The following is an 11,641-nucleotide window of genomic DNA, read 5'->3' as shown; positions in this document are numbered from 1 at the left end:
TTTTCATGAAATATTACAGCGTTTATAAAAGCGTATCAATGTGGGTCGTTTTCATTTTGAAACGCATGTACCCCCATAAACTTCAATCAAAACCTGAAAATGCACTTCCTCTCTAAAATGACGATATCCAAATGATTAGGTCAAATGACGTAAATTAGACGGCTTGGGCGGAGCTTCTGTTAATGTGTCCCCATGTTGTTTACAACACCTGTCCCTTAATCTTCTGTTAGTTAGTCTTTGTCGTGTCTCGTCTATGATGTGTCCATGTTTGGCTGTGATCCTGTTTCTCCTGTGCTTGTATTACCTGTTGTATTATTAAAAGTCTTTGTTGGATTACTCCTTATTCTTCTTATTGTCTATTATCTTTGACAGAAACCAGTAGTTGATTATGATTTAAACCAGGGGTTTTCTTTCTGTGGTCCCCAGGGACCCCCAGAAGATCCTAAGTAGTCCCCAGAATATATTATGGGGAAAAAAAGAAGATCATTCTGAAAAGTTTACATCTTTAGAGAATCATTAAGTAATGATTCATTTAATATCTAAAAGTAAACTTACATTCAGAAATTTGGGTAACACTTTATTTTACGGTGCCCTTGGTACACGTTACATGTATTTACTATAGTATTTACTATAAATTATGCATAATTACACGTAACTAACCCTGAACCAAACCCTAAACCTAACCCTAAACCTAACCCTACTCACTATCGCAAGAGTAAAGTACTGCAGCTGCAGGCCCATAGGGGCAGCCAATCTCGATGCAGCGCAGCCAATAATGATGGTAAGCAGGTCTCCCTTGTCTGATGCGTGGGCGGGATATTCCTTTTGCCTTGCTGAGAATTGGGGACTAAGAAATGTCGATACGAAACGGATTTTCATGTTTGTAAAAAACTTTACGAAACCTATACGAATGCTGGTGGAGTTTATCGAGAACAGAAATGCTGCATTACATTTATTCATTTACCAGACACTTTTATCCAAAGCGACTTACAAGTAGGAGAGCATATAAACATTTTGTCAACACATTATACATCCAACTTGTTTTTTTGACAAGTTGACCATGTCAAGCATGAGAAGATAACACGTTTAACATTGTAAATAAGACAGAATGCATGAAACACCATTGATTTATTTTGGTGCAAACTTTTATATCTTTTATATATATATATATATATATATATATACACAGCAGGGAAATTAAGTATTTGACACATCAGCATTTTTATCTGTAAGGGGATTTCTAAGTGGGCTACTGACACAAAATTTCCACCAGATGTAGCCATCAAGCCAAATATTGAATTCATACAAAGAAATCAAAACATTTAAGTATACAAGTTCAGTCATAATAAATAAACTGAATTGACACAGGGAATAAGTATTGAACACACTTTATTTAATACTTTGTAGAAAAGCCTTTGTTGGTGATTGCAGCTTCTAGGCGCCTCTTGTATGGAGAGACCAGTCGTCTGCATTGCTCAGAAGTGATTCTGGCCCATTCTTCCACACAAATGGTCTTTAAATCTTGAAGGTTCCTTGGGCCTCTTTTATGAACTTTGATCTTCAGTTCTCTCCATAGATTTTCTATGGGATTTAGGTCAGGTGATTGAGTGGGCCATTCAAGCAGCTTGATTTTCTTTCTTTGAAACCACTTCATTGTGTCATTGGCCTTGTGTTTTGGGATCATTGTCTTGCTGAAATGTCCACCCTCTTTTCGTTTTCAGCTTTCTGGTAGATGGCAGCAGATTTTTATCCAGAATGTCCCGGTACGTTTCTCCATTCATCCTGCCTTCAATAATATGAAGTCTGCCAGTACCCCTTGCTGAAAAGCAGCCCCAAACCATAATGCTTCCACCCCCAAACTTAACTGTTGGGGTGGTGGGCAGTGCCATTTCTTCTCCAAACATTGTGTGTAGAATGACTGCCAAAGAGTTCAATTTTGCTTTCATCTGACTATACTATAGTCTCCCAATAATCCACAGGCTTCTCCAAATGCTCTTTCGCAATTTTAACCGAGTCTCAACATGCTTTTTGTTTAGCAATGGATTCTTGCGTGGTGAGCGTGCATGGATGCCATTGCGGTTCAGTGCATTGCTTATAGTTTTCTTTGAAACAACAGTACCTGCTGATGCAAGGTCTTCCTGAAGTTCTGCCCGAGTGGTTCTTGGCTCTTGGAGAACACTCCTGAATATTCTTTGGACTCCTCGGACAGGGATCTTACGTGGAGCACCTGATCGTGGCCGGTTTATGGTGAACTGATGCTCTTTCCATTTCCGGATAATGGCCCCCACAGTGCTCACAGGAACATTCAGCATTCTGGAAATGCACCTATAACCATTCCCATCAAAATGCTTTTCAACGATAAGATTACGAAGATCTACAGCGAGTTTTTTGTTTTTACCCATCATGAAGTCTTTCCTGTGTGCCTCCTAGGTAATGAGAAGCCTTTATAGGCCATCAATTAGGACTAAAGCAGCTGATATCAATTAGTACTGATAGGGGGCAGGGTTTCTTTCTCAATACTGACAGATTTCAGGTGATCTCCTGGCTTTCAATGCCATTTTGCACCTTGTTACCTTCATGTGTTCAATACTTATTCCCTGTGTCATTTCACTTTATTTATTATGACTGAACTTGTATACTTAAATGTTCTGATTTCTTTGTATGAATTCAATATTTGGCTTGATGGCTACATCTGGTAGAAATTTTGTGTCAATAGCCCACTTAGAAATCCCCTTACTGATAAAAATGCTGATGTGTCAAATACTTATTTTCCCCACTGTATATATATATATATATAGAGAGCGAGCATTGGGGGGTCTCTCATCATTGTCACATTTTTCAACCCCTTTGTATCCCTGTATGTGTAAAGACAAATTTTAACCAGTTGGTTAAGTAAAATGTTAAACTTTAAACTGATTGGAGCATAGCCTTGCTTTTAACCCAGAGATGAGAAGTGAATTAGGATTGATAAGGATTCATTCCAAACATAGAATGTGTGTTATTAACCCATTATGTTTTTTAAACACAAATTTGGTGAACTGTTAATGTAATGAACTATGGTAGTCATAGTGTATTAACTAATGTTAATGTTAAAATCAGGCTGTATAGACTTAACAAATCCTACTACTTTAACATGATGGACAGCTGCTGGCGCCAGGATGCCGAAACAGGCGGGGGAAGCAAAGGGTAAATCATTTGATCATATTCCTAAGGATCCCGAATCCCGATTAAATGGTTAACTGTTATAAAATGTGCTTACCAACGCATGTCACCGTTATCTTTTCCTATCTGTCGTTATGCTGCCAAATCCTAAACAAGTCACATGAGAGCAGCACTCGCCTAGTCCAGCTGTGCAATCGCTGTGGGCTCCAAACACAACCCCATCGACATGGCTTCAATGGAAGGTCATTTAGTTTTTTGGGGGAATGTTTAAGCGAGATCAGTGATATAGCTTTGCTGGCTACCTATGAACAAGGACAGCTAGGATCAATTTCATTACCTAACAACACAGTTGACTAACCATTACAATGACGTCAAGGCAGGTTAAATCCAGCAGACTCCAAAGTTGAATCTCCATTTCCAATTCATGTACATTTTTACCACTCCAGGCTTTTATAGAGTTTCCCAGGTAGGACGATGAAAAGTTATTTGGGTAGTTGTAGATATTAGAATCCTGCAGGTTAGGAAATGTATCCGTTTCTTTATTGGAAAGCGTTAAAAGCATCTCGGGGGCATAGGTATCTGTTATGTTTAATCTATTGGGTTTTACTATGCACAGGTCTATGTCTTTTGAATTAAAGTGCGCAGTGAACTCTGTTGCCTTGAAACTGCCTGGCACCATTCATTTAATATTCGCTCCTGTGTGTCCTTGCCTGCCAGGATGGCGGTGTAAACAGAAAAGGTCATGTGACTGCCGGAGCTCTATAGCCTTCTGCATGATTCTGTAAACCCTTAACCTGCCCGTTCTGCTCACCTGCTTGTGCAGGTGTTATTTTTGTTTAAATCTACTGATACAGCCGTAACCTCTTGTACGATGACCTAATTTATAAGAAAAAACCTAACATACAAAGGATCTCTTAACAGAAATAGCACTTAAGTAGAATCCCCAACATAGAAATAAGCCTGCTCGGGTTTCTGAGCGTGTTGCTTTCACGGAACGATAAGGAGGATTAAACGTATCCCACGGTGATGTCCTCCTCCCTCATTAGGTGGACATTTCCTCTAGAACAAGAGGCCACTGCCCTGTAGTGACATCTTTTTAGGTTACGTGTTAAGGGCTCGTTTTTGGATAGGATAAACTAGTGCTAAAAATACAACATTTTAAATATTTAATGTAAATGCCTATTCTCAAATCAAGACTAGTATTATCATCACATGCATCCAGCATCCCCGTACATAAAACATATTGATGTCTATTCTACTCCCATATCCCTTTGGAGAAATAGGACTGTGCCAGAAGTGCATTCAAGCAGGAAGTGATCGCTTCAGCAACGCTGTTCATTTATAACGCGCCCATCGAAGACTTACATGGAGGAAAAGAAAGTTTAGCTGCTGAAAGACGCTGTTGTCTGCCCTCCATTCACAGAGCACCTCTTAATTCCAGCACGCATGCATGCGTAAGACCCTCATTCCTTACTGTAGCTAAGGAGATCATCCTGACAAAAGGAATGGCAGGGACACACAAAGAGTGTCAAAGGTCAACACCCTGATCCCGAGCTAACAAGGAGCTGGGAGCATATGTCATGTTAGATGTTATTAGGACATGACAGCTGCATTGGAGACAATGGGACACAGTCTCATTAGAGCGAACACGCGTGGTGGACAATAGATCAGAAATGACAGGTGTCCTATTAGTTTATGAAGCCAGATATAAATCTCATATAGATATAATACGCAAGACTGCTAATTGTGAGACTGTGTCATGTTCTGTGTACTCAATTCTTTGGCCCCGCAAGAAAGCCTGTCATTGAGAAGGGGTGTGAAACATTACCTTCCTGAAAGACTTGGGTTTGAAACACACCCATTCGGCTTTTGTTCCAGAGCTGGTTTCACTCCATCTTGGAAAGAAATGTAACTGAGAATCGCAAGACGTTTTCTCTGCGGTGCTGCTGCTCTTCTGTGCTTTTCATTAAATATTAGGCATTGTAATGTTTCTATATTCCACTTCAATTGTTAAACATAATGAACAATTTCCATTGAACCACAACATCACATGGTGATTAAGTCTTGTTCATGGAGCTTATTACTGTAGTTGTTACGTACATACTGTATGTTGGGGGATTTGATTACGGCAAGCCATTAAAACAAAACCAGACTTGAGTCGCTGTTCTTAAGTTCCAGATTTGGGCTAAATGGATGCAATTAAAAGCAATTTGCTACATACAGATTGGCATCAGCCCAATGTACACAAAACAATGACTTTTGTTGCATTTTGTACCAACAGACCGACTCAGCAAAAATATATCAAAGCCTTTTATTGCTAGATTACGTACATGTGAATTTGTATAAAACCTTACTAAAAAAACACACTTAAACTGCGGTCACACTTCTTCTACGGTCTTTTTGTTCCATTGACTTCCATTCATATGCATGCGGATGAATCGGACCGGAAACGCAAGCCCGTCCTAAGATTTTTCGCATTTCGAAGGTTTGGTGAACTCTGACCTGCGAAGTCGCATCACCTAAGTGTGTGAGACCAATAGAAGATCAAAACATCCCAGCGTGACCTCTCGGTACAGAAATGTTACAACAAAAATGTTATAGATGGAGGAATAACATTTCCCCCATTTCCGCAACGTCTGATCAAATTCCGCATGCTCAAAGTCTAGTCTGACCACGGAATTACTGTACTTTCCAAGTATATCAATATGTAATGTGCATTATCTTCACAAAAGTCCATAATTTTTTTTAATAATTATAATTCAGGAATAGTTCACCTTCAAAAATAAAATTCTATCATTATTTACATGCCTTCTTGTCATTTCAAACCTGTATGACTTTCTTTCTTCTGCAGAATACAAAAGAAGATATTTTGAAAAATGTTGGTAACAGAAAACCGTTGGTCCCTTTGGACTTGCATTGGTTTTGAGTCCATACAATATGTCATTCGGGAACAACATTTTTGGTTACCGACATTTTCAAAATATCTTCTTTTGTAATTTCCAGAGGAAAGAATATCACACAGGATTAAAATGACAAGAAGGTTAGTAAAATGATGACAGAATTTTCTGTATAGGTGAACTATTCCTTTAAGAGTTTAATAATGTACAAATATATATTTATGTAAAAGAAAATATTTTCACACATAGATAAAGTTGTATTAAGGCTGAGTGGTAAAAAACAAAAGTGTATCTTATGACTACAATATAGATTATATCCAATGCATTAAGCCATGGGTGATGGGTCAGACATTTATTCATCGTTGTCCATTTTATCGACTGGCACAAGTACACAGAGTAAAAGGCACAGGTCGTTCTCTCACAAGTTATTCCTAAAATCAGATTCTGCTGTTTTCATTCTTCACCTGTAGTAGTAGTACTTTCTTGGGCCACTTAGTATATTGTCACGATAATTTTACATGTATAGCACTGTTACAACCGCACACTTGAATTGTTAGCAAAGAGAAAAGCGTCTTGAGTTGATGTTCATCTTTGTTACACCAATGAGACGAAGTGGTGAAGACAGGCCAAATCCTGGAGTGACGGGTCCATCGCACAAAAGATCTGACAGCTCATCGCGTTCCTCAAGGCCAAACGTGGCATCATTAAGCATGCGCCGATGCAGATGACATGTCTGCTCAACTTTAAGTTTATTGATGTCACCACGCAGTCGCATGAGCTGGCGGGCCAACTGCTGGTCCTGAATACGCATCTCCATCTATGGGTAATAGAGAAATTAATCAACCCCAGGGTTACAATGAGTAGTAGGACTGGAGTAAACTTGCCATGCAAAATATTCATTTAGTAATCTCTGTGTGTATGGTGTTGCGGACAATTGAAAAGTATTTTTTTTTGTGATGGCGTGCAAAAGAACTCGGACTTCTTCCACAACCAACAGTGATTAATGTCTGGCATCACTATCAGATAGATTTTTGTGTAAAAAGTTTTTATTGCATTGGAATATGTAAACGCCTGCCCTTTCACCAATTGTTCTTGTTAATGAGCTGCAAACAGCATACCATGTTATGTTTATATTTGTTTGTGCCTTTAAATAAACTGAAACACATGGAAGTGGGAAATGTAAACTTTGTCATTAACGCAGCATTAGCGTGTTCACAGTATTCCCATATGGCCATAAGTAATACCAGCAGCATTCACGCTAGTATTAATAGCAAATCCAATTCTAATGCTATTTCTACCTTAGCTTGGAAAGCTCATGCGTGTCAGATTTTCATTATAACTCAGTATACACTGAAAACCCATTATTCAAAGAGGCTGAATCTAATGATAGAGAGAGAAATAGGCTATTTCAAAGACAGAATAAACATATAAAAAATTATCTTTTTTAAAGAAAACTTCCTTTTTATTTTACACCGATAAGGGCTCAAAGTTAAAGGGAGACAAAAATAAAAAATCACCCCTGAGTTAGTCCAAATCTGGATATATTTCTTTGATCTTTTGAACACAGAGAACAATATTTGGAAGAATGCTTCTAACCAAACAGTTATTGGGAAACATTGACTACCACAGTGGGGCAAATTGCATGGTGGTCAAAAGTGCCCCAGAACTGCTTGCTTTCCTACATTCTTCAAAATCTTCTTTTGTGTTCAATAGAAGAAATACATTTATAAAGAAGATTTCCCTTTTACTGTAGTCAATAGTGGCCGAGATCTTTTTGGTTACAAGCATTCTTCCAAATATCTTTCTCTGTGTTCATCACAACATAAAAGTATTAAACAATTTTAGAACAACTTGAGGGTTAGTTAATGAAGATTATTGATTTTGGGGTGATCTGTTTCTTTAAGAGAGGCAGTATGGGCCCTTTAAAGTTTCCTATTACTTCAACTTTCTTGGATTATTTGTTATTGTGTCCAATTTTCTATGCCCAAAATGTACAGACACACACAGAAAGCAAAAGAAATGGAAGAATGGGTTCTGTCACATTGCGTGTCTCAGCTATCGTAGACTGTGCATACAAATACGCCAGGAGTCACATGATTTAGTGATTATACAATACAGGAAACAGACTCATGCTCATCTTCTCAGCATCCCTTCTGCTCACATTAACATGAATGGTAATCTCACACAATGATGTGATAATGAAGACCTGCACATTTATTCCCATTAAATAGATTCACTAATATAGATTTTATTTCTTTCTGTGTGGCTAAAAATACATATACAATATTTTTTCATTACATTATTTTATAGTTTTATAGTAACTATAAAAAATGATCATAATTATGGAACTTAACATTGGTCACCAAATGAGGATGGAATTTCACTTACCAGTTCCTTTCGAAGCCAAACAAGAGCTTCCTCAATATTTCCAAATTCTCCAAGGCTTTTAGTACTCAGACCATTTCCTGCAGTCACTTCACAATTCTGGATATTCATCTGAGGTTTTCCATTGGGTTTGGTCCCAGCACTTCTCTCCAGTTCGGATGACCCTTCTGAAACCCCTAAACCTTTGGAGTTTTTAGCTTTTTGAGCTTCTACCCGTTCCTTCCACTCAAGATAGGATGGCCTTCTGGTTTCAAGTCTCAACTTCTCAGTCAGTGCTTTCAATGTTCTCAAGTGATCATCCGGGGCCACCTCGAGACCATCGTAATCTTCTATAATGATCTGAGGTATTGAGCTTGCATCCATGGCCTTTTGAGGATGTGTTGCTCAAAAATAAACCGTCAAAATGTATTTATGTGGTCATACGATGTCGTTGAACTGTTTGTTCTATAAAGATGTGGTGAATCTTTAGCTACTAGGACGCTGTGTCTGTAGGGCTATAAATAAATCAATAAAGCAGATATTGACGTTACATTGTTTCCATATGTTTAGCATATCCAAGCACAGGAGTTCCACATCTTCCCCATCATCTATACAATGAAAGAAAAATGTAATTAATCACTTGTGATTAAACAAAACAGTGAAGGAAATAAACAGGGATATTAGGTATGATATAAATTGTATATAATATACATGTGTATGCAGTAAAGACAATCACCTCGGCTTAAACGTTCTGTCTACCTCATATCACGCTCTGCATCACAGAAAGCTAGCGGTTGCCATAGCAACAAATCAGCCCCTATGAGTCAGCACTGAAGCCCTCCCTGCTCCAAGAACCGAAATGTCAGTACTTAACAGTCAGACTTGTAACAATAACCGAATAATATAATGCCACTGAATTACACTCTTTCATTGTGAAGCTAAAATGATGCTATTTATGAGAAAAACTGTTTTCGATGATAAAATAAGTTTAAGAATTGCATAACACATTCCAGAAGTTTGATGTGGCAAAACATGAGCATCGTGGTTGTTATTGGTTTCAGGACCACCCAGACTCCTAATGCTTTCCCGCAAACCTCTGTCTGATCTGTATTTTTGATATAGTGTTTTCGGCGCGTCACCCTGACATATTACATCACCCCAGCTGCTTCAGGCATGCTTCCTGCCCATAAGAGAAGTTTGGATGTTTGAGGACATTGGTTCCTAATTGGCATCGTTCTAACCTCCGCATGGAGCTCGCGACTATTCATTCTGCTGAAGTTTTGGCTCATTTAGCGTGGCGCTCCACCTCTTGCACTTTTCTAGCTCTGTGTGTGGTGGCGTTAATGTGACTCACAGGGGATCCATTCAACCCAGACCACTCTTCCTATAGTTTGAAAAAGTGCACATTTCAAAACTTTCAGAAAATAAATATGTTATTAATGTGGAACAAGAGAGCAATATCTGCTAATTGTGACGGATTAGATGTTTACCATATAACAGTAAAATAATATGAGTCACGCTCACATTTCATCACAAGTCATCACTATGACACCACATGAGGTGGTGAGAGCCCATTTTTTGCTTGTTTTTCCTCCCAAGATCCTTTTTTGGAAATGTTATAAAGCACATTAATGGTTTTGTGTGCTGTATCTTTCCACACGTCTAAAGTAAAATTAAGAAAGCTGATCGCTTTTCCAGACATATTATATGAACTTGGGCCAGACTGTTTGGAACACAGGGCATTGATGTTAACTGTGTTTACTTGAGCGCAAAATCTTGTTCTCTTGGCACAAAACTGTTGTCATATTTGGAATAAAAATAACAGATTTTGCCAAAGTATAGTTTCAGTTTTATTCCTGAAGGACTCAGAACGTTCATTTGAGCTGTTCAATTGTGATGTGCACAGTTGGCGTTTACTTCTTATGTCCAACCAAATCCTGTATCAATTACTCAATGATTAACTCTGTAAGTACAGCCCGAGTAAACCAGTTTGGGTGTTGAGTAACCTGTCTAGACAATTCAGCAACATGAAACGGGTTTATTATGTTTAAGAACTTAAACTTCAAGGATTTATGCACATCATTTACACAGTTATATATATATATAAAAGTGGATACATCCTGATGGGTACCGAACCTCAACTTTACAAAAACAGCTCATATTGCACAATGAACAAGCCACGTATTTTATCCACGAGCTAAATAGAACTGTAAGTAACTCTCGAGCTTAAATGTGCTCAAATGAAATATTTTCTGAACACTATTTTAATTTATTAAAAGATTACGCTCGCGAGGAGCTAACAGTCTCAACGTTTACTTCATACAGAGATACTTGAAGTAAAAATAGAAATAAAGTTAAACACGCGATTACCTTCATAGAAGTTTCGCCTCTGCTGGTGAGGAAATTCAGCACTGCTCGTTTCTTGAATGAGATGAGAGGATTGAATGGAGGAGGGGCGAGAGTTGCGTCAGGTTGTGGTTGTCGTGGAGACCGTAAAGAATCTGCTCAAAGCCGAGTGGACAGTAGCATCCCCTCGGATCAAAAAGTCCAGTTTAAATTTAACACGCAGTTAAGCGATATAACGTCACATTAAGATAGTTTGGAGGAACTGATTACCTGGATGACGTATTTGATATCAAACATATCAGTTGTTCCAATTGCTTCCATTGTTTACTTCATTTGTAAGTCACTTTGGATAAAAGCGTCTGCAAAATGACTAAATGTAACCTAAAAGCATTTTGCATTCAGGAGCTATGTAATCATATTTTATTAGATAATTTAACAGAGGTTCTACCAATAAGTATTTATATGCCTTGTGTAGTTAGTTATAATCGCACCGTATAATCGGTCAGAATAATTGGCACCAAACTTTGCAGTGATATAACGATATTTCAGTATTCCTAATAAAAATAAAGACATTGGAAAGGATTAACGCGTAAATGCATTACAAACGGTGTGTTATGTTTGTCTGACCTCTGCTGGACAACCACATTCAAAGACTTCTGAGCTAAAAGTGTTTTTCTGAACGGCAGACAAAAATATGTATATTTGACTATTCTGAATGTTAAAATAGTATCATGTATGAAGTAAAACAATAGAAAACGGTGTTTAAATTGACATTTTCTACAATCTTAGATATTTCCCCTTTAAACATTACCTCGGGTACATAAAATCCCAAATCCTAAATGTTGTTAGTGACATGCGCTTATATCAATAAT

The 11,641-nt window shown here is 38.0% G+C and overlaps 1 protein-coding gene across 3 annotated transcripts; it reads right to left on the bottom strand.

Moving 5' to 3' along the window:
* Positions 1-5,501: 5,501 nt before the first annotated feature.
* On the bottom strand, positions 5,502-11,630 carry fam167ab (family with sequence similarity 167 member Ab). 3 transcript variants are annotated; one of them, XM_056764861.1, is made up of 6 exons: positions 11,040-11,630; positions 10,794-10,955; positions 9,665-9,807; positions 9,160-9,265; positions 8,448-9,031; positions 5,502-6,876 (listed from the first exon to the last, which is right to left on the bottom strand). In XM_056764861.1, the coding sequence occupies exons 5-6, from the start codon at positions 8,805-8,807 to the stop codon at positions 6,613-6,615; spliced, it is 624 nt and encodes a 207-aa protein (XP_056620839.1). In that variant the 5' UTR covers positions 8,808-9,031; positions 9,160-9,265; positions 9,665-9,807; positions 10,794-10,955; positions 11,040-11,630; the 3' UTR covers positions 5,502-6,612. The 3 variants fall into 3 exon arrangements, with proteins under 3 accessions (XP_056620839.1, XP_056620840.1, XP_056620838.1); XM_056764862.1 differs by lacking the exon at positions 9,665-9,807; XM_056764860.1 differs by lacking the exons at positions 9,160-9,265; positions 9,665-9,807.
* Between the last annotated feature and the right edge of the window lie 11 nt (positions 11,631-11,641).

This window comes from Triplophysa dalaica, chromosome 13 (genome assembly GCF_015846415.1).
Source record: "Triplophysa dalaica isolate WHDGS20190420 chromosome 13, ASM1584641v1, whole genome shotgun sequence".
Lineage (NCBI taxonomy): Eukaryota > Metazoa > Chordata > Actinopteri > Cypriniformes > Nemacheilidae > Triplophysa > Triplophysa dalaica.
This window is presented reverse-complemented; position numbering and strand designations above follow the sequence as displayed.